At 56.7% G+C, this 22,799-nt stretch overlaps 1 protein-coding gene across 1 annotated transcript; it reads right to left on the bottom strand.

Moving 5' to 3' along the window:
• Positions 1–109: 109 nt before the first annotated feature.
• MAPKAPK2 (MAPK activated protein kinase 2) lies at positions 110–21,943 on the bottom strand. The gene is made up of 10 exons (XM_034069916.1): positions 21,680–21,943; positions 5,702–5,841; positions 4,063–4,127; positions 3,259–3,338; positions 3,025–3,151; positions 2,646–2,721; positions 2,341–2,465; positions 2,021–2,106; positions 1,834–1,914; positions 110–1,575 (listed from the first exon to the last, which is right to left on the bottom strand). Exons 1-10 carry the CDS (start codon positions 21,926–21,928, stop codon positions 1,432–1,434), a joined length of 1,173 nt encoding a protein of 390 aa, XP_033925807.1. The 5' UTR covers positions 21,929–21,943; the 3' UTR covers positions 110–1,431.
• Positions 21,944–22,799: the final 856 nt, after the last annotated feature.

The following is a 22,799-nucleotide window of genomic DNA, read 5'->3' as shown; positions in this document are numbered from 1 at the left end:
ACCTCTTAGGAGGTAAAAAGCAACTTTAAGCCATCAAGGAGAGCAACCACGAGCCTGCAGCACCCGGGGGGTTCCTTCACAGCCACACAAGCAAGGAGGAGAGACCGGGTGACGCATTAAGTGTCTTTAATCCAAAGGGCTGAAGAGCAGACTGGAAAGATTAGTATAGCCAACAGACAAAAAGAAAGAAAAAATAAAATAAAAAAAAAAGATAAAACCCAGTTTTTAAAGCAAATTCCAAATCCGTACAGTGTCTAAAAGATCACCTAAAACCTAAAACATTGCCTTAAAAAAGTTTGGTTTTTGGTTTTTCCCCATTCAAACACATTGAATGCAGTGAAACATCATGACAAATAATAATTATAATAAGAAGAACTCATGGATTAAAGACTCCCGAGCAGCCATCCTGCTCCCGGGAGCAGAGCATCGCTCCCAAAGCCCTGGGGAGCTGGTGGCAGGGATGGAGCTACAGCCAAGGGGGCAGCAGGACCCCCAGCCCCAGCCAGGGATGGGGCACTGCTGCTGCCCCAGCTCAGGCTATGGCCCCGCATTGCCTCCACCACCTCTCCAAGCCATCCACGTATCCCAGCCCAGCATCATCCCACAGCTGGGGGATGCGGGAGCAGGCAGATGTGGCCAGGAAGCATCTTTACCCCACATCCCTGCAGAGCAAGGGGGGGATGCGTGGGGGGCATTCACCTCCTGCTCACCCCCCCTGCCCACCCCTGAGGTCAGAACTGGATTCCAGGCACAGGTACAGACGTGGGGGCCAGCAGCAGCTCCACAACACACACCCCAGCACAGACAGACAGACACGGACAGCACTCACGGAGTCAGGGCTCCCAGGTCAGGAAGCTGGGGGATTTTTGGCTACCATGCTTTAAAAGCAGCAGTTTTCCAGGCCAGCAAAGCAGCACGGTGGCCATGGGGACCCCCCCATGCCAGCCCTGCCACACACAGCAGGATGGGGGAGAAGGCAGCTCTCCTTCCCCATCCCATTCCCAAGCCCGGAGCCCATCTCGAGCCAGCATCCACACAGGGACCACACTGCCTTTCAGCTCTACAGTAGTTCTTAAAAAATATTTATAGTTCTATACCCTAAAAAGGTCACCACAGGAACTGTCAGGGCTTTGGAGAGGAAGGAACAGAAAGGAAATCAGCATTAAAACCGTTTCACAACAGAAGATAAACTCCAATTACCAGCCGGATTTCACCCATAGGACAAACCCTTGGCCGCAGTGTGTGGATCTGATTTAGGTGGGGGGAATCTTACCAGGAAGGTCAGAAACACAGGTGAGTAGCTAAAAATAACTAGTCTGGTACAAAGGTCTGAATTCCATGCGCTCATAGAACAGTCTTTTTTGTGTTTTCCTTAAAAAATATATATATATAGTTATTGCTTTGTGGAGGGCGGGCGGGCGCGGGGCACCCTCAGTGGGGCAGCGCAGCAGGCTCCGTGGGGTTCGCTTTCTTCCGCCTCTTCATCAGCAAAGGGTTGGAGGAATCCTCGATCTTCTTGATCTTGATCTGCTCGTAGTCCACTCGCATGGTGGCCAACGCGCTCGTCATCTCCTCCTGCGGGCAAGGAGGCAGCTCCATCAGCAAAGCCCTGCATGGGCACAGCCCCCCAGGATCCCCAGGGCAGGTTATCCCCCCCACCATGGGACTGAGCTGCAGCAGGGGCTGAATGCTCCAACTGACCCCTCCCAAGCACTGATCTCCCCAGGATGCACCGAGCTCGAGTGAGCCTGGTTTGTAATGGGAAGGCACAAGTGGACAGCCCCTCTGTGGTACCCAGGGTGCAGAGTGTTTCAGAGGCAAGGGAAGTTTTACCTTCACATCCTCCCATAGATCCTTCTCCTCTTTCAGCACACGGCTGGTGTGCAATGGGGTCTGGGGCACCTGCATGGACTGCTGTTGAGAGAGTGGAGGAGCATGAGTTGGGAGCCACAAGCATTCCCTCCCATCCCTGCTCCATCCTCATCCCCACCCCATCCCCATCCTCATCCCCTGCATTTACCATGATCCAGGGGTGGTTCATGAACTCTGTTATCGTCATGCGCTGAGTCGGGTCCGTCTTCAGCAGGTTACGGATCAGCTGCTTAACTGGAAGGGTTTGTGCGTTAGCAGCTCCCAGCAGGGCTTTCCCCATGTTCCAAACCTCAGCCAGCAGCCCCAAAATGCCACCACACACCTCCCATTCCCCCCATGCCACAGAGCTCCCCATGATCAAACCCTTCAGCAAAAGCCTCTTGAAGCTGCTGCTTCACCACGATGTGCCCCACACTGCTGGACAGAGCTGAGCCCAAAGGGACACCTCAGCCTGGGGACCATGTTTACCTTCCTCCGACACTTCGGACCACTCAGGATTGGGGAACTCGTATTGGCCCATTCGGATTCGCTTCTTCATGCCAGGAGAGATGGCCAGGCCGTGGTTGGAGTAGAAGGGGGGGTACCCGCAGAGCCTGCACCAGGGGAGGTTGCACAGAGTCAACATCTCAGCCCAAAACAGCACCCGAGGGCCACAGGGCAGTGCTGGGAGCAGGAACAGCACAGCCAGGACAGGCTCAGGCCCAGCAGCCAGCTCAGAAGCTGCATCCCTCCTTCTGACCATGGCAGGATGGAGAAGGACTCACTGGACTTACAGAATGTACATGATGACTCCAAGGGACCACATGTCGCAGGATTTGTCGTACTTCTCTGGGCCCAGCACCTCCGGGGCTGGTAAAGAGAGAAACAAAGTCCTGAACCCAAGTGGCAGCACCAGGAGACAGGGATCTGAGCATCCCATGGAGCTGCAGCATGGCCATGCAGGCAGCAGAGGCAGGAGCTGCAGGCTGCATGCATCAGCGAGCACCAACCCCTGCAGCAGCCAGTCCCAAGCATCCCAGACAGGAGCTGCCCCACCACCACACAGCAGTGAAGGCTTCAGGCTGGATGCAGAGGTGATGGGCTGCACACTGGACCATCCAAACCTCCTCCAGCCCTGCAAACCTACAAGCTCAGGCCCCCCCAGGCACTTACCCACATAGTACGGTGTGTAGCACGGGGTGGCCAAGGAGTTGTGCGTGGTGGTTTCTTTAGCAAAGCCAAAGTCCGTGAGTTTTAGCACAGCATTGGGCCTCTTGGAGGTGTACAAGAGGTTTTCTGGCTGTGGAAACACAGGAAAGACGACGTGAGCAGAAGAGCTGGAGCAGGCTGGGCACTGCCAGAGGCCAAGCAGGGCTCAGCACCACTGGTGAGTGTGCAGCATGGTACCTTCACGTCCCGGTGCGCAATGTTGATCGAGTGCAGGTACTGGATGGCTTCCCCAATGCTCTTCATTATCTCTGAAGCCTCTGAAGCCAAAAGAAAACCCCAACAAGCCAAACATCAGGAGCTTTTATAGGCAAAACCAGCACCACACCACAAGCCAGGGGCCAAATAGCCTGGCTGAGGCCAAGGGGGTTTCCTCTACCTGAAGCAGAGGAATCCTTTTCAAGCAAAGCACCCCACAGCACCCACCTCTGGGACAGGAAATGGCAGAGAAACTCCCATGGGAAGGGATGGGGCACGCTCCATCCCTGACCCCTATACTCAACAGCATGAGCCCCACTGAGGGGCTTACTCTGGGGCTGGGGACCCCAAATCTGCAGGGAAACCACCTGGGAAAGCTTTCCCCATAGGATGGGAAGCCAAGAGGGCATCAGGCTCAGGGTTTCAGCTGTGCAGAGACTTTTCCTGGCCACAAAAGCAGAGGGGGATGAGATTTATGAGAACCACAGCCCCAGGACTTCATCTTTTGAGGGAGGGAGGGAGGTGCTCCTGGAGATGAGTGAAGCCCCTGCATGTGCTGCAGTGGGATGGATGGGGCTCAGGAGCAGCTGAGAAAACATCCCCTAACCCTGCTCTCGACCGAGCACATGAGGCAGAGCCACTCACACCCACATTCCTCATTCCCCACGTGCAAAGCCTTGCTGGGGATTCAAGACAGCGACTGAGGGAATGGGCTGGACCAGGGACACTCCCACAGACAGAGACATGGTCCAAAGACAGAACTCCAGATGCCGGTGGGCTCCATACCCCGTTCTGTGAAGGCCTGGTCTCCCCTGTCCTGAATTCTGCTGAAGAGCTCCCCTCCGTCCAAGCTGGAAGAGAAGCAGAAGGCGTCAGAGGCTGCGGTGCCTGCCCCACACCGGCACAGGCAGCACCGAAACCTCCGATGCTCAGCCAGGAGCTGCACAAGGTCAGTCCCCATCCAAACCCTTGGCTGGGTGCTTCGGGGCATGGGGCGTTTCAGAGCCTCCCCCTTCCAGAAATGAGAAGGACCAAGGCTTGGTGCCGGTGGTGAGGTGCCGGCTGCGAGCGGACGTGGTCTCGCCACCAGACCACAGGAACACATTTACAGTAAAGGCAGCAACCACGGCTCGGAGGAGGTGAATGCTGCCGGCACCGTGGCCTCCTTTAGCTCACGAGACAACCGCCTCCCGGCACGCGAACCCGTGCACAAGTGCTGAGCAAGGACCACGGCACAGGCTTGGTGTCAGCGGCACCAGGATGGGCTCACTGATGGGATGGGGCTGAGCCCCGCTCCAGTACGGCAAGCATGAGGTGCTGGAGAAGGACAGTGTGGTGTGGTTTAAACCCAGCCGGTAACTCAGGACCTTGGGACAGTTCCCTGAAGTACCCTAAGGAAAACTCAGCTCCCAGAGAGATCAGGAGTGAGATCAGGGATAATTCTCCATGAGAACAGTGGTAACGGCACTTCCTGTCCCTGCCTTATCTAACTGGAGCAGGAACGGTTTCTGGCTTTCCCAGTGCCGATAGCATCTCCTGCCAGCACCTTTGACGCTTGCTCTACATCTGCAATACACATAACATGCAGTCACCAGGGTCAATCACTGCATGGAGACACTGTGCTCATGCTGCAAGTCAAACACTGCCTTGTGATGGACACTGCACCCAGAGCATCCCTTGGACCACAGGGAGCTGTCATTGCCCCACGGACGTGTTTCCTACCATTCAGCTACTGGTCTCTCCCCACACAAGCTGCACAACCCTTTCCCATCCTGGCTGCCCAGCATCCCAGCACAGTTCTCAGAAAGCTCTTCCCACAAGAGCTGCTCACGGCTGCCCCAGCACTGCTCATGGCACTCCTCACACCCACTGGCCCCCCCAGGCAACCTATCACTTGCCAGAGGAGAGGTTTTGGCAAGGAAGCTGCATCAAATCACAGCTGCGGTTGGGATGTGGTTTCAATACTTTCCCCTTCATCCCTCCTCCTCCTCCCCAGGTTACAGCAAACATCTGCCCGAATCGGAGCCGCTCAGCTGCTGCTGCAAGAGACACAACAGCATCAATGGAAGCATCAGCTCGGCTTGGCTGCGCCTGACCCTGCCGCAGGCTGCTCGGCTGCCAGGAACCTGCTGACTACCCCGACTTTCCATGGCCAAAGCGAGTCTGGTTATGATCTACCTGCAGTGAGAACCACAGGCCCTAAGCCTCCGACAGCAGAGCGAGTTTTCAGAATGACTCAGAGCCAACACAACTCCTGTCATCCCTCCAACCCCAGCAGTGCAGCTCCTCTTCCATGGCGCGCATCCCTATGGCTCACAGGCTGCATGTCCCCATGGTCCCTAGCAGTGCTGGCAGGTGCTCACCTCCCCTGTTGGCATCACCTCACTAACCCTGCAGGGCTGCGGGTGCTCCAGTGGGGACTCACCACTCCATGACGATGAGCAGACACTTCCTCCCCTGGTAGAGGTTCTCATAGACATCCATGATGCGGACGATGTGTGCGCATTGCGACGCTCGCCAGTGCAGCTCCACTTCCCGTCGGGCCTTCGGGCAGTCCTGCAGCATCTGTAAGAGAAACGAGACCCCATCAGCACCGAGCTCCCCTTGGAGAGCTGGGCTATGACACCCCAGGGGCACAGCACCCACTGGAGAAGACATGGAGACAAAGGCCAAGCGCGGGTGCTCTCTGCAAGCAGCATCGAGGCGAGCTCCAGTGCTCTGCAATGCTCTACAATGCCTCCATCCCCATCTAGTGGGAAGAGCAAGAAGCCACCCGCCCTCATGAGCTTCTTACCCTCCCTTCCAAGGCTGGTAAAGCTCAGCCCGGCTGCTTGCCACCTTCCCACGCTCCGAGATGCCTCCCTGAATCCCAGCCATCCTGTGCCACCAACCACCAGGGCTCCTGTAGCGCTTACAGGCAAACCTCCGCACGCTGGTACCTGCAAGCACTGCACCCCTGGGTACCACCGCACAGCTCCACTGCACCCTCACCGTGGGCACTGTCACACAGCCACATGTGCCTGAGGAGGGGACAAAGCCACAGCCAGATGTTCCCCAAACAGCAGCTTTTCCTCAGCAGCAGCAGCTCTTCAATGAGGCTCCTGCCCTTCCCACAGACTACTCAGTTCCCAGGTGCAGGAAGGATTGGCTCATCTGCCACAGACTATTAATTACCATGTTCGTCAGGATAAACAACCAGCCTTAATTATTATAGTCCTAAATATAGAACAACAAACGTGTCTATCTTGAGCACAGTTCATTTTCCTTCCTGTCTCTGGCAGCTCTAAGGCCCTGATGAAACGCCCCTGTGCAGGTCTGCGGCTCCATGGGCGCATGAGCACACATAGAAACACATTCCCTGTGTATAACAGGGACATGGAATGGGTTGGGATGGAAGGGACCTTAAAGCTCCTCCAGCTCCAACCCCTGCCACAGGCAGGGACCCCTTCCACTGGAGCAGCTGCAACAAGCCCCTGTGTCCAACCTGGCCTTGAGCACTGCCAGGGATGGGGCAGCCACAGCTTCTCTGGGCACCCTGTGCCAGCGCCTCAGCACCCTCACAGGGAACAGCTTCTGCCTAAGAGCTCAGCTCAGTCTCCCCTCTCTTGGGCAAGTTCAAGCCATTCCCCTTGGCCTGTCCCTACATCCCTTGTCCCAAGCCCCTCTCCAGCTTTCCTGCAGCCCCTTTAGGCACTGGAGCTGCTCTCAGGTCTCCCCTTCAGAAGCCTTCTCTTGCCCAGGCTGTCCCAGCCCAGCTCTCCCAGCCTGGCTCCAGTCCTGACCCCTGGGTCACAGGGAACACAGGTTCATGCTCACTGCAGCCCCAGCAGACACCCACTCATGCCTGGTTATACATGAAGCCATCAGCACTCACATGAGCCCTGGCACAGTAACAGTGATTTGCATCCCTGCCTGCAGCACTCTTTGCCCTTTGCCACAGGGCAGACAAGTAACAGCATCCACATTCAGCCACCCACCCGTAACCCTGTTACATGGGTTTGGTTCACACCTCTCCTGCTTCCAAGGTGGAGGAAGCTCACACCAGTCAATAGGGTGTGAGGTGAGTCCTGGCACCAACCCATCCCAAAGCTTAGGGAAGACCAAAGAGGCCGACCCTCCCTTTGCACCAAGGCAAAAGGAAGGCAGGGCAGGAGGCTGGACAGTCCCTCCTTGCTCTTCTACTGCTTAAATCACCCTAAAAACCAGGTCCTACCATAGCCAAAGCCATAAACAAGCAGAGGGTCAGCCCCCCCCCCCCCCCCCCAGCAGCCACATAGGCAGGGAAGGGGTCTGGAGAACAGCTTGGTTTTTGCAGCTCTGCTCCCAAGAGCCTGGCCTGGGGAGCCAGGAAGCTGGAAAGAAAAACCCATTTGTGATTACACACTGGGAAAATGGGGCGGCAGGAAGCAGAGTTCACATCGTTCTGCACAGGACAAACAGGAGAGCTGCAGAAATACGTGCATCCAATTGTCTGGGGTCAATCAGAGAGCTTTGAAAGGAGCTTAATTGTGTTTCTAATGAAGCAGGAGGCAGCAGCCTCTATTACCTGCACCAGTACAGCTCTGACGTCTGCTTTTGTACTTGCAGGTGAGCAAAGAGCCAGTGCCAGGCTCCCTCCGCTCCAGGGATGCAGAAGCTGCTTCTCCAGCTTCCAGAGGGGCAGATTAAACCTTATTAAGGGAATGATTTGCTGTGTTTAGGAAATGTTCCCATGGCAGGTGGGAGCGGATGAGGCTGCATGGGGAAGGCCATTACCGCTGCGGGAGGGATGTGGTGATGCTCAAACCGTGCTAGAAGCAACCCACAGACCTGGCATCACCCACTGCATGCACACACACACACACACAACCTCCATCCTGCCCCTGTGATGTAGCCAGGGATGTGCAGAGCACAAACAGAACACACTGTCTGGTCCTGGTCCAGGCAGCAATTCCAACAGGTCCTCACCAGTTCCTCCTCTGTAGCAGTGAAACCCCCGGTGGGTGACATCCTGGTGTGACAGGCATTGCTCTGGCCATAGGAAGGTATCTGGGGCTGTGCAGTAATGCTGCCCAGGTCCCTAATTTAGCTCCAGTATCAAGGGCAGCCCAAGATCTGTATCTCTTGGCTTGCAATAAGGAGACTGGGATGGGAAAAGCACCTCGTGTTTCCCTGAGGTTCACCAAGGGTGAACTGCCCCCATTGCACTGGAGCTGAGGGCACCAGCCTGGGGACACTGTCCCCTCCCACCAGCTTCCCAAGCAGGAGGTTTTGCAACCACAGTCATCAGCCACAGTTAACCCTTCATAGAGGGGTGATGGCCGCGGATGGACAACTCAATGGAAACCCCTGACTGCTGCTCCCACTTCAGCTTTTCCACCTCTTCTCTCCTGCTCCCCTTCCAAAGCTCTTCTTGGAGATCAGACTCCCCATTATTTCCAATGGAAAGGGTGCATCAGTGTTTCCACGATGGGGCACAAGAACCACATCCTGCCTGGCCCTGAATGCTTGGGACCCTCCCAGCAGCAAAGGCCCCTCCAGAGCTCCCTGTAGCAGCTCTTCACCACCTCTGAAAGGCAAACCCTGGAAGAAGCTGCTCCTGAGGATGAGATGGCTCAGGAAGGTCTGCAGGGGGACAGCACCCACCCGAAACCCAAACCCCAGCACGCAATGGAAGGGCTGGGGGGCTCTGTCCCATTCATTCGGTCGCACATTGACCTGAATTCCCCCTCCATCACCTCACATCCAGCACAGGGAAGGTGGGTGGGCGCCGGGAAGGAAGGAAAACGCCGGAGGAAACAAGGGAGCTGAAGCCTCCCACACTCACATGTGTCCTCAGGCAGCACTGATTCAGTCTCACCGCCTCCTCCTGGGATGATGTGCCATGAATCAGGGCTCCAAAGGAAGCTCCCTCCTCCACTGGCAGGGCAGGCGGTCCCAGGCGAGCTGCCCCTGGCCCCGGATGCCACCACTGCCCCAGTGGAGCTGTGAGAACACAGTGCTCTGCTCAGGTCACCAAGACATCCCTTACCCAAGAGCCTGCAAGGGAAAACTCGGCTCCCATGGGCCCTGCCCATGAGCACTGAGGCTGAGGCACACACGGGCACACTGAGCTGCTCCCTTTGCAGGGCTGCCCCTGTTTGCCCTGCAGCTGCTGCTGCAGGCAGGGCTATTTTTATTGCCGTGTGTATCTTGATCCCAGCCCGGCTCTCAGCAGAGCAGCACAAGCTGCATTGCCTGGGCAGCAACCACCCCTCCACCAGGACCCTGCTCCCCATGGGCACTACAGGGGTTAAATGGACTCTTCTTAAGTTGCAGTGAAGATAAACCCACAGTGCAGACAGGCAGGCTGCCATCCCCTGTGTTACCAGCAAAGCGGGGGCTCCCCAGCCTCTGTTGCATGCACGAGGTCCAGGATCCCCTGCTCAGGGGAGCAGAGGCTGTTTCCTATCAAACCAAAAGGGTTTCTCTCCTCAAAGGATTTGCCTCTTCTGATGTTTCCACGCAAACCAGTTGCCAGCTGGTGTCAGCTGCTTAACGTGCTCACAGAGCCAGTGCTGGATGCTCTGCACGTGCTGCTCCCACCACGCAGCACTGGGAGGCAAAGCCCCATCGCTCCCTGCATGAGGCACAGGGCTGGATCAAGCTGATCGTCCCCCATGTGTCTTTCTTCTGCCTTTAATGCCAGCACATTTGGGTGATCACCCCCAAGCTGCTCCAGCAGCACAACACAGCAGAGCTTTGTTCCACTTCCCCTCTTAGGAACTACAGAAGAAAAGTAAAGGCACGAGTTTCAAAGCCCATAAGAGGAATTCTGTTACCAAACACAGGGAAACTCAAGCCTCAATCACGGCGCAGGAACAATTAAACGTGCAGCTCAGAAAACCTCCCCCACACGATCATGGCTCTTTTATATAAACCTTTACATTACCCCCTCCCCACTGCCTACATCCAGCAGTGCTCGGTCAGAGGCAATGGGACTTTCCGAAGCTGGGATCACTTCTGCTCTTGCCCACGCACACAGAGCCACAGACAGGCCCTGCACGAAGAGCTTTAAGCCCCAACAGAGCCTGCAAAAGCCTCATCCTCACGTTTGTTTTGCCTGGGGAAGCCAGAGAGGAGAGAGGATGTGTCTGGAGGAGGAGCTCCCACAGCATCCTGCCTGCAGCCTGCCCCAGCCTGCCATGCCAGGGTGGCTGTTGAGGAGGGTGGCTGCTGCTCCCTGATGGAGATGGCTCCATCTGAGCCTCCAGGTTTGCAGGGCAGGACAGCACCGGTCAGCAGGTACCCACCATCCGGAGGGATGCGGTTGGACCACTCGGGAAGGATGTGAGCACAGCCAGCTCTGTGCATTAGCGGCTTCATCCCCTCACTGCTGCGAACAAAAGGCCAATCTCCACATTCACCTGCCCCAGGGCAGATGGAGAGGTTGGACAAAGCACCCAACAAAAGATGACAAAGAGGGAACAAGAGCGGAGACGCAAATCAGAGCGAGCACTGATGCTTGAGCTGCTCGGCCGCCTTCTCCCAGCCCGAATTACCGGAGAGCTCGGAGGGAACCCAGAGCCCTCGCAGGGAAAGCTTCCCCCGCCTGTGGCCCAAGACAAGCAGCAAGCCAGGCACGATGATGCTGTGTGAGCAAGGGGCAGGCTGACAGCCCTGCCGAGAGCAGGAACGGGCAGACCCATCCCTGCTCCTGACGGTGATGATGCAATGGGGCAGAGGATGGAAGCGGGGCAAGGGAAGAGGCGGCTCTTGCACCGCGGTTACACAAGGAGCCCCGCTCACCACAACCATTGCACAACCCCTGTGCTCCCACAGGGGTCCCAGCAGCTCCCCACGGGGGTCCCTGGCCACCAGAGGATGCTCAGGACCCCCCAGCACACGTTCCCTCCCCAAGCCCAGGGCATCTGCTGAGCATTGCCTCTGCCTGCAACAGATGCAGCAGCTATTCAGCCTTTTCAGGCTGCAACAAAAGCCTCTCCCTCCAAACAAAGGCAAAGAGCAGAAGAGAAGCCTGGGCTTCAATAAGAGCCACCTGCCAGGGGCCCATGTCCCCAGTGTGCAATCGGGGTGCTGCCCCCTGGCCAGCCCTGCTCTGCAGAGCCCATGTCCCAGCAGCAAAAGTATTCCTGACACACGGATTTCATGGAGATGAAGCTCCAAAGTGGGCACCTGGGAGCAGGACCATGGATGCTGAGGGAAGAGCCACCAGCGTGGTTGGGATGAGGAAGCAAACCTCATAGGGAAAAGTCAAAGCAGGTAAATGCTTCAGGGCTTGGAGGAACCTGCTCTAGTGGCAGGTGCCCCTGCCCACGGCAGGGGTTGGAACTGGATGAGTTTTAAGGTCCCTTCAACCCAAACCATTCTATGAGTCTATGAAACACATCCCAGGGACTGGATGGATGTAATGGAGGTGTCTGAGCCACCTCTCGGTGTTTCAGCCGTGGGGAGGCTGCTGCCGTTTTCAGCAGCATCCAGCTCTTTTTCCTCTCTTCCCACTCCTTAACTCCCCCCTCTCTGCCGAGCTCCAGGGCCGGGCTCAGCTCCTCCTTCCTTCCCAGATTCCCTACCGGAGAGGCTCCGGATCGGAAGCGTCACACATCTGGTTTGGTGACAGGAACTGGTTGATATTTACAGGTGTGATTAATACAGATGCAAACACTCACGTAAACCATTAACTCAGCACTGACCTACGGCCTCCGCGCTTCCCTCCCGCAGGCACAGAGCCCCCCCCCCCCGTGCTCAGACACAGCCCCCAGGCAGACAAACGGACTCAGCCTCCACCACACAGCCCACGGCAGCACCAGGCACTCGAAGCATCACTTGGGGTCCTCTGGTCCAGCAGCCTCGCAGGGACAACCCTGCCCAACCCACCCTTGTCCCAGGGACAGTGCGGGGGGATTGCCCCTGTCTGCATCCCAGGGCTGCTTTTGTATTCAGACACATTCCTTACTTCTGTACATGAAACAACCCTTCCCTGAGAGGCTCTGGCACACGCTGCCCAGAGGCTGCCCCATCCCTGCAACTGGATGAGCTTTAAGGTCCCTTCAACCCAAACCACTCTGCTTCTGACTCCAAGCTGGAAGTGATGCAGAGCAGAGGCTCAGACTGGCCAGACCCACACCTACCAGCAGACCCCCAGCACCCATCGCTTCCCAACAGCACAAAGATGAAGTTTCTTGGGGCTCAGCTCATGGGTAGGGTCCCCCATGGGGCAGTTCCCCTCCCAGCAGAGCCAGCATCCCATCAACACACTCCCAGAGCAGTGCAAAGAAATGTAGATTCAAATATATATATTTAAAGAAGGGAAAAAAGATCCAAAGCACACAATTGAAACCACAACACTGCATCAGGCCAACCACTCTGCAGCACCATTCACGCCAGTGCTGGACACGGCACGGCCTGGGGACACGTTTCCTCCCCCAGCGCCAAGCCTGAGGAGGGTTTCATTTACACACCCTCGGATGTGGGTGACGACAGCACCCTTTGCATCATTCCGTCCTTCCCTCAGCTGTTTATTTAATAGAGCTTCACCCTCGTCATGGGCTCTGTCAACACCAGGGCTCAGCAAACACCTTCCTGGATGAGGCCAGGATGTGGTGCCCCACAGGCAGCTACAGGGATGCAGAAAGGAGCATCCCACCAGCAGTCAGGACCCGAAAATGAAACCTCAGAGTTGTGTCAGTCTATGGGGCTGGCGTCACACTCCAGAGCAAGGGCTCAACAGCAGAGGTCTGATGTTGTTGCATCTCTTCAGCGCACACACACACGTACAGGCTGCCCTTACTCCAGAGCCCAGCAAAGCCAAGCTAACTGCCTACATCAAAAGCAACTCCCATTAGCTGGGCCTCACAGAGCCAGAGCCCTCCCTGCCCTGCAGATCCCTAAGGTAATAGGAATACCAGACAGGAATCTCAGGAGGCCTATGGAGAACATCATCCTCCATGAACCCCTCCAGACTGCAGCAGGGGCACAAGCCACAGACCGGCTCCAGAGCTCCCAGGGAGCAGATCCAGGTCCCAGTGCTCCAGCCCCGCAGCCACCCGGGAGGCACCGGAGCTGCTGCTCAGCAGCATGCAGAGACCACACTCTAATCCAGCCATAAACTCCACAGCATCTTACTCACCCAGGCTTCATCAGCCCCGTATTTGCATCTCTAACAACAGGCACCCAAGGCTGGGCTGAGCCGCGAGGGGCTGAGGAATAGGAGCACCAGGTCACTTCCAATCCCACCCCCAAAAGACCTGGAGTGCTTCCCTGCTGAATCCCAGCACCCACAGAGCATCCCACATCCTGACAGAGAGCTGTTATCAGCAACTCTCCTTATCACTACAGATACCAGGAGTTTCAACCACCGAGTGGAATAAACAGGGTTGGGAGAGATGGAGAGGGAGATGCCGTCGATCCTGCTCCAACACAGATGCACAGCCCCTCACATCAGGAACAGGGTCACTCCTTGAAAAGCACAGAGGACAAAAGCAAAGGCTTCTGCAAGGGAAAAGATGTCCTCTCCAGGAGCCTGGCCATGAGCTGCAGCAACCCCAGGCTCCCCAGAACAGCCCAGCTCTGCCTGCAGCACGGGAGGTACCCAGAGTCACAGCTCCAGTGGCTTCCAGCAGATAACCCGGGTTTAACCTCCTGCCAAGCCCACAATTCCCAACACCCATCAGAGACACTTACGCAAGAGCACCCGGATGCTCTTCACAAGCTGCCCAGTGCAATGGGCAGGGAGGTTGCAAAATGGCTGGAGAGGAAAAGGGAGTCAGCAGAGCCCAGAGGGGACTGGGCTGGCCAGAGCAGCCTGCTATGGGTGACAATGGCTCCAAAAGCAGCAGCTATGGGAGCTGTGGGGCCACAGTTGCCGGACCCTAAAGCTCCTCCAGCTCCAACCCCTGCCACGGGCAGGGACCCCTTCCACTGGAGCAGCTGCTCCAAGCCCCTGTGTCCAACCTGGCCTTGAGCACTGCCAGGGATGGGGCAGCCACAGCTTCTCTGGGCACCCTGTGCCAGCGCCTCAGCACCCTCACAGGGAACAGCTTCTGCCTAAGAGCTCAGCTCAGTCTCCCCTCGGGCAGGTTCAAGCCACTTCTCTTAAGTCACGCTCAGGATAACATACATACTTCCTGCTCTGTTCGCATCCAATTGCTTTTCCCTACCCCAGTTCCCTGGATGCCATCCCCAATTCCAGGCAGCACCGCTCAGACCCAGCTCCCACCCACACCTATGGGTGCGAGAAGCGATGAGCTGCGGCTACTGGAATTCCAGGCTGCAGGGATGCGCTGCCAAATTTCCACAGCAGCCCCAGCTTATGTTCCAGCCACATATCCCTGAAAACACACATTTGGCAGGAGATCCAAGGAGCCTTTCGAGTGCTCAGGGCCATGCACCAGACGACACTGGGAAGACAGCAGACAGGGAGGGCAGCTCTGGAGAAGATGCTCCCGTCCATGTCTGCCCCACAGAAACCCCAGAGATGCTGCAAAGACAAGGCAGAGTCCTGACGTGCTATGACACAGATGTACCCTGCTCTAGAGGCGTATGGCAATGACAGCTCCAAACCCCATTAACCCCCTCTTCTGGGGCCAGCAGAGCTGGAGAGGTTGATCTCAAGAGGGGAGCTAGCTGCAGCCAGGGGCACACAACAGGAGGCAGCAAAGCCAATTACAACAACAAAGGACCCAACTCCATCCCTCCACCAATTCCAAACCCATGGCCCAAAGCGGGTAAGAAGATCTAGCAGGAGCAGGGCTGCAAAGCCCCAGCCTGGCTGGGCGCCCCAGGAACATTCAGATCTGGGTTTGCATTTCCAACTTTATCTCTAGTTTAGGCTCCAGCTCACTGGGTGCCCAGGCACAGGATCACATGCAGCCCTGACGCCAGCGGCTTGAATAATCCCATTACACATGACGGCAAACGCTGCGCCGGCTGCAGAGCACCCCACTGGGAGACAGCACCTTGTCCCAGCACAGCAGCACCCTGGCACGATGCTATAATGCAGGGGAAGATGCTCTCAGCAGTGCTCAGAGAGGAGCCATGCTGGTACCTGATGGTTTGCGCTGTTCCATCATGCTCCAAACAGCACTTGCGGCTCATAGCATAGAATCATAGATGGAATCACAGCATGGTTAAAGCCATTCCTCCTTGTCCTGTCCCTACATCCCTTGTCCAAAGCCCCTCTCCAGCTTTCTTGTAGACAGAATCATACCTACAGGAATCACTGCAACTCCAGCAGAACTCGTGTTTCAGGTCCTCTCGGGTCAGGGGGATCTACCAGCACCCAGCCTTGTGGTCATTAGTCCCTTCCTGAGGCCACAAAGGAAACAGCGAGTTAATGCAACCATTAAACCTGCCGGTCACTGTAATCCCTACCTCAAACTGGTAAGATCTTAAAAGGCTGAGGTCTTTGAAATAACTTAGCCACGAGGTACAAAACCCCAACAGCTTAAAAGGCTGTTAAAGCTCCCTGCATTCAGACTTGCTCTCATGTGCCCTGCTCTAACCCCAAAGTGCTGTTCCCCATCTATCTCCGTAGGGGAACCAGCTGTAGAGGCAGGAGCCCTCTCCAAAACAGGCACCAGTCACGCACACAGTCCTCATGCCAGCCAAAGGAACATGCAGTTTAGCATCCTTCAACCATGAGGAGCATCCACAGAGGGGATGGAACCCACTTTCAGTGGGATACAGGTCTCAGAGGCTTTTAAAATCCAACATCAGAGATGCTCAACAGCTCTGGACCACACTGATTCAACATCACTGCCCAGGCTTGAAACAGGGAGCGGTTGGTTAAGGCTGTGCTCCAATGCCAGCCCCTGGAGCTCGTGAAGGGATCACCCTGCTCCTCATGGGTCATCAAAACCACCCTGCAAGGTCCTGCACACCCTCTCCCAGCTCCCTCCTCCCTTGTGCTGCCTGCACCACTGCTCACAGAGGAACCCAATGGTGTGGGGCAGGCAGCAAGAGCGAGGCCCAGCAGTGGGGCTGCAGCAGCCGCCCCGGCCGGCGCAGGCAGGAGGGGAGGCAGGAGTTATTCTGGGAAACCAGGAGGTGAGGTCATGCTGCCTGAATGCTGCAACTTGAGGCCAGTGGTGCTCGCAGAGGAGCCTGCCTCCAGGCACGGGAGCCTGCCTCCAGGCACAGGAGCCTGCCTCCAGGCACAGGAGCCTGCCTCCAGGCACAGGAGCCTGCCTCCAGGCAGGGGAGCCTGCCTCCAGGCACAGGAGCCTGCCTCCAGGCACAGGAGCCTGCCTCCAGGCACGGGAGCCTGCCTCCAGGCACAGGAGCCTGCCTCCAGGCACGGGAGCCTGCCTCCAGGCACAGGAGCCTGCCTCCAGGCACAGGAGCCTGCCTCCAGGCACAGGAGCCTGCCTCCAGGCACAGGAGCCTGCCTCCAGGCACAGGAGCCTGCCTCCAGTGAGGAAGCAGAGGAGGAAAGGGTTCCTTAAGGAAGGGAGAGCTCGTTCCTCCCGGTTTCTGGTGCAAAGCCCAGCAAAGGGATGGGGTTTCAAACAGCATCAGCCTCTGCCGCAACCCGGCCACCCTGGTGTGGGGCACATGAGCCCACCATGAAGGGTCCAGACATGGAGCCATGCTGCTCGCTGTGCCACTGGGATGGCCAAATGGGCACTTCTGACCTAGACGCTCCTCCCACACACCCACAGGGGCCCCACACCACCCATCAGGAGTTCATCCATCCCATCGGATCCCAGAGCACATCCTGGAGGTTTCCGGAGAGTCCCAGACTGGTTTGGGTTGGAAGGGACCCTAAAGCTCATCCAGTTCCAACACCTTCCACTAGAGCAGCTTGCTCCAAGCCCCATCCAATACCGCCAGGGATGAGGCAGCCACAGCTTCTCTGGGTGAAGAAGTCCTCAACTCGCCCTTTCAAGCTTCTTAGCTAGGAACTTTCTGGAGTTTCCATCATTTTTCCCTTATCCATCCTCCAGCAAATACACCACATGTGGCTCTCAGTCTGCACAGCTACAGATCATTAGTTATAAATGGTTTTAAATGCTCTGGAACAGGGAGCACGTGTCTGACAACACTTACATCAGTCCCACACCACTCACTACCCAGAGGCAGAGCTGGTGCCTCCGCAGCCCTGCAGACAGGAGCTGTCCCGAACACGGGGCTTTGCCCGTGCCCATGCTGGCAGATGGCAGAAACCTCACTGAAGGCCAATGGGAGCTCAGTGTGAAGGATAAAACCCTCGTTTTCCTTGGCTGTGTTAAACCACACACACAGGGGCTGTGCTTTCCTCCTGCCCATGAAGGATTCATCCTGGAACAAGCAGCTCAGCTCCTAAGCCTTGCCCCATTTCCGATGGGCTGTGGGACCTTCAGTAATCACTGCACATCAGTTCCCACCTCTGAGAACATGGGAAACACCAACCTCCTTTGCAAGACCTGTGGCTGATGGCATGAGATTATTATTAAGAGGAAGATCCCCCACACTTCCTGGGCATGTCCCAAAGGAAAACCCAAGCCCCTGCTCCCAGGCTGTACTCAGTCCATCTCAGCTGTCAGTTTGACTGCTCAGAGCATGTCATGCGTTTAGAATAGATTATGGCAAATGCGAAACTATTTAAACAAACTCAGACCCCCAGACAGGAGACTCCTTTGGTCAATGAGATAATAAAGCACTGCCTTGGAAAGCTCCCAGCGATGGCACTACACTTCCCAAAGCTTTTCAACTGAGGCTTGCAGGGAAGGCCACAGCAGAGACATTTCTGGTTCTGTTCTGATTATATCAATACACGGTAGAGCTAAAACACATAAATCCCCCACTGAGAGAGGAGCACAAGTAAGAGTTGCTCCCCATGAGTGTGAGCCCGAGATCTTCATCTCCTCCATCCCTTAGGGGGTTTATTTCTCCAGTTGGATTTGGTGGGGGGAACAAAGCACTCTGATCTCAAAGGAAGCTGCAGGAAGCCATGGTAAACGCGGTGCTTTGGTCCCCAGAACAGCTCTGTAAGAACCCTTGCTATGGTGGCAATGAGAGCATGAGGCCACCGGCCACCCAAGCACACTCAGCCACAGAACTGCTCAGTTCTCAGCTATGAGATGCCTGCCCTATTTCCACAACAGGCATCTCTCAAGAGTAACGACCCACAAAGGCACCGGCCTCCTTCCTCCTTCTCCATCAGAGAAACCATCTCTCACACATTATCTGATGAGGCTGAGAGACTTAAGAGCATTTCGCAAACATGCCCCAAGGCACCGAGGATGCTCCAGACACAGGCTGCCATAGAGGGGGCAAACCTGCAAACAGTCTCCAAGGCCCTGAGAAGCTCTTCCAAAGCTTCCCAATCCAGGTGAGGATTTCCTCTTTGAAGCCGGGGTTGGGAGTGAGGTTTATTAGGCTTTTTTAAAGGAAATCTGCTCCAAAGAACTTCATTGAGTGACACATATGATGAGAAACTTGCCATGTACCATTCCTTGCTCCCACTTTCCATCTGGCTCACCCGCACATTAAGCCATTAACCCAGTATCTTGCCTAAAGATGAGTCTAAAAGAGTGGGATTTGCAGTAGGTGAGACAGGCCTTGCTCTCAGCCCCACTGCTGCAGCCTGTGTCACTAATACCAACAGCCTGACCACAACCAAGCCAGGCCAGCACTGACCTACATAGAGACAGCTGCACAGAAATGACAAGCCTAATTTTGCCTAGTCATACATCACACCAAGGTACAAGGAATAAAGGGGTAAGAAACCACCTAGATCTCACATTTCAGCTCCATCCATCACCCCTCCACAGACTTTATGTTCCCAACCTGCAGTAAATCACTGCACAACAAAGCAAGCCAGGTCATGGGTAACTGGCACCATTGGTTGCCTATTTCCTACCCAATAACTCAGGGATGCCACAGTTTGGGTATTACTTGGTACCAAAAAATAGAATAAAATAGAAGGTAGGAAACTGCAAAATAAACCATTAAAACCGACAAGAAAAGGAATATCTCCCATTTGCACCAGGTACTACACAACAAACCCAGCTACCATCCATTAACTCACACACAACGCTATGTTACTTAATGATGCATCTCTGCCACGAACTATTGCACTGGCTGTAACGTTTCCACTGCTGCTGGAACGCTGGCTCCAAGCTCCTGAAGCACTGAAAAGTTCTAAGCAAATAAGGCTTGGAGCAGCTGCTCCAGTGGAAGGGGTCCCTGCCCTTTAAGGAGCTTTAAGGTCCCTTCCAACCCAAACAGTTCTATGATTCTGTGACTCTCAGCAAAACCCGAACCTAAAGTGTCTCAGTTTGTTGGGACCCAAGAGGAAGCACAGCAAAACCAGAAAGCACCATTAGCATCAGGGAGAGACACAACTGCTCCCTGACAGCGAGGATTGCATTATTATACAAGACTTTGGAATGGTAAACGTAAAGAGCAGTGTTCCAAATGGAAAGGTTTGCAGCACAACTAAAGCAGGCAGCACAGAGAGATTTCAGCTGTGGCTTCTGGCGTTAGGCCACGAGGATTCTTTTAAGCATCATCTGAAACATGACAACTCGATGGAATCACTTCTGCAGAGCCTGCTTTAGGTCATCTTTCCACACTGATGCAGCCCATGAGTAATTCGGATCCAAATACCTCTCGGCAGGTCTCTAAAGGAGACATTAGCCCGGCTGTGTACCAGAGGAGGGGATGAAGTCAGCAGACATTGCGTCTGGAGTGGTCATCCCACCACGTTTGGGCTTGGGAGTCCACTCCAAACACTGCAATCAAACCACCCAAGCCTGTAGCTCCCAATCCCTGCAGCAAGCTGGGTATGCACCGGCTCATCCAAGAGCCCAAAGTCCCAGCGCTGCAGTTCTGAAGGTGCTGGAAGGAATCACTTACAGCAGCAGCTGTGCTGCTCTTTGAGAAGCCAGAGGCACGTCCGATAGCTCAGCTGAACCCTTCCCTCCCCAGCAGGGAGGTGTGAAGAGGCCGGGGCAGGGGACAGGGAAGACAACCAATGCTTTTCCAAAGCAGAGATTTGGCACTGAATACACCTCACCCTCCAGAGCCACACGGATGCTCTGTGCCACCCTCCTGCATCCCCATGCGACCTCCTGCGCTCTGAGACACTTCCCAATGCAGCCAAGGAACCAGCACGACTCATGGAAGCAAATCCTGACCCCACTGTGCTCGGGGGTGGGCAGGATAACGGCCCCGACTATCCCAGTCTCCTCTGCCATTCTTCCCCTTTTAGGGCTGGAAAAGGGAAGTGCTGGAATCTGCACTTTAAATACATGAGTCAATGCAGAAGTGAGGAGGAGCCTGTCTGTCAAAACAGAAGAGGATTTTACTAATTCCCAAGCAAACGAGGTGACAACACACGTCACCTTGGAGTACAACAGGCTGCAGCTCACAAGAAACGCCTGTGCTTCCAAAGGCAAACTTCCATCCCTCCACTGACCCCCTCCTTCACCACAGGCACCCAGCCCCATCCCTTGCCAACCCCATCACCGCGGCAGCACGACTCGTGCCTCCGGAGCCCCTTGTTCATTCATTCATTCGGGTTAGGAGCCCCAGATACCAACAGATGGGCAGCTCCAACAACAGAGGTGGGGGTTACGGGTTTAGGTGGGCTGGTTTCTTATCCTCGATGGATCTCACAGTACCACCGAGGGTTTGAACAACTCATGTGTGGGCGCAAAGCACATGGATGAGAGAGAACACGGCGCTCCCTCCGAGCAGCCTGCCTGCACCCGCGTCACCCGGCGTGCCTGGATCCATTCAAACTTCCCCAAGTCTCTCCAGCAGGGAGACACGCTCCCCCCTTTGCTCAATAAAGCTCATTGGGATAAACAAGGAATCCATCGCATTACCTAAGGTGGGTTAAAATACACCTTTGCGGACACTGTAAGAGAAGCAAGTTAGGGATGAGGGGTACAGGTAGTTAACTCTGAGATGTTCCCTGTCTGACAGCAGGGATGACAACTGCTCTGTTTCACACCGGAGAGAGACCAGCGATGGCAGAGGGACACCCGGGTGTCAGGGAACCCCGTGTTCTGAGACGGGGTGACCCCAACCAGCCTGGGGGCTCCCCCCTCCTCCGCTCCGCTCCAGACCCTCCCACCCTCCCCTGGATGTCATTTCCCTTCACCTCACATTAGAAAGCCGGAAAGCCACGTCCTAACAGGGGGAAGAAACATCAATTACAGGCGGGCTGGGGCCGGGCAGCAGCAGCTCCATTGTCCCGGCCGGCTCCGCCGCACGCCCCGCTCCCGAGCACGGCGCTGCCCGTTTCCCGTCGGGCCCCCGGGACCCCCCGCTCCCCCCACCGCAAACATCCTCCATCAGTGTCAGGCCTCGCCCGCCCCTCCTGCCCCTTCCGCAGCCCGGCGGTGGGGCGGAGGCATCGCGGAGCCGCCCGCTCGGTTCCCGGTTCCCCCCACCCTTCGCCGTCCGTCGAGGGGGGAGCCCCCGTTCGCACCTTGAGAGCGAACTTCTCGCCGCTCTTCTTACTGAAGATCTCCAAAACTTTCCCGTTGATGCCCAGCCCCAGCACTTGCGTGGTGACCTTGTAGTCGTCCGTGATGGCATTCTTCCGGATCAGCAGGCCGCCCTTCACCGGGAACGGCGTTGGCCCGTGCTGGGGAGCGGCGGGCGGCGGCGGCGGAGGAGGCTGCGGCGGCGGAGGGCTGGGGAAGCCGGCGGGCGGCGGCGGTGCCCCGGAGAGCATGGCGGCAGCGCGGCGGGCCCGACGGGACGGGCCGGGCCGGGGACTCGCGGCCGGCGGAGCCCCGGGGAGCGGGATGGGGCTGGGGACGGGGACGGACGGGGACGGACGGGGGGTGAAGCAGCAGCGCCGCCGCCGCCGCCCCCCGCCGGTGCGCCCCGGCCCCGAGAAGAGCGATGGCTCCGGTGCGGCTCCTCCTCCCCGTCCTCCTCCCGGCGCGGCCCGGCTCTGATGTCAGCGCCTCGGCCGCCGGGGGAGGGACGGGGCGGGGCGGGCACCGGGCCTGCGCCCGCCGGGGCTGGGAGGGGGGAAGGCGGAGAAGGGACGGAGCGGAGCGGCCCCGCCGCTTCCCCGTGGAGGATGCGGGGTCCTCGGGAGGAGCCGCCGGGGTCTCGGCCGCAGCCACGGGATGGGAACGGGTCAAGGGGTGTCCGTCCCCCCCCTCCCCACCGGTGCCCGTCCGGGGTCCCGCAGGGACAAAGCAGATCCATGGGTTCGTGCCCGGCTCCCGGGAGAGCCGCGGAACGCGCATCCACCGCCAGCACCGCGGGGAAACCGCTCCGGAAAGAACAAAGGCGTCCGGTGGTAACGACTCAACTGTTCCCGTCTCCACGTTCAGCCCAGAACGCAACAAAGATGCTGAGGAGGCCGAGAGAGAAGCGATCGTGCCGAGGTGCCGCACGCCGTTAGGCTGCCTGGCGTCCTGACCAACGTCTCCATCAGGAGCACAGTGGGAAATCAAGGCTTTTCATTTATGAACATAAAAAGCGTGGCCTGGTTGCCACTGACACCCATCCCTCCCTAACCCCGTCACACAAAAAGCAGCCAGTGGCCGTGGGGAAGAGAGATGGAGAAACATGCCCGAAGCCAGGAG

Source organism: Melopsittacus undulatus, chromosome 16 (genome assembly GCF_012275295.1).
Source record: "Melopsittacus undulatus isolate bMelUnd1 chromosome 16, bMelUnd1.mat.Z, whole genome shotgun sequence".
Taxonomy (NCBI): Eukaryota; Metazoa; Chordata; class Aves; order Psittaciformes; family Psittaculidae; genus Melopsittacus; species Melopsittacus undulatus.
This window is presented reverse-complemented; position numbering and strand designations above follow the sequence as displayed.

Coding starts and splice junctions, on each gene's coding strand:
- MAPKAPK2 (XM_034069916.1), bottom strand. CDS start 21,928: ATGCTCTCCGGGGCACCGCCGCCGCCCGCCGGCTTCCCCAGCCCTCCG. Junction 3,152..3,258: donor TTGCGCACCGGGACGTGAAG/GTACCATGCTGC, acceptor GTGTTTCCACAG/CCAGAAAACCTCTTGTACAC. Junction 2,107..2,340: donor GTCCGAAGTGTCGGAGGAAG/GTAAACATGGTC, acceptor AAACCCTTCCAG/TTAAGCAGCTGATCCGTAAC.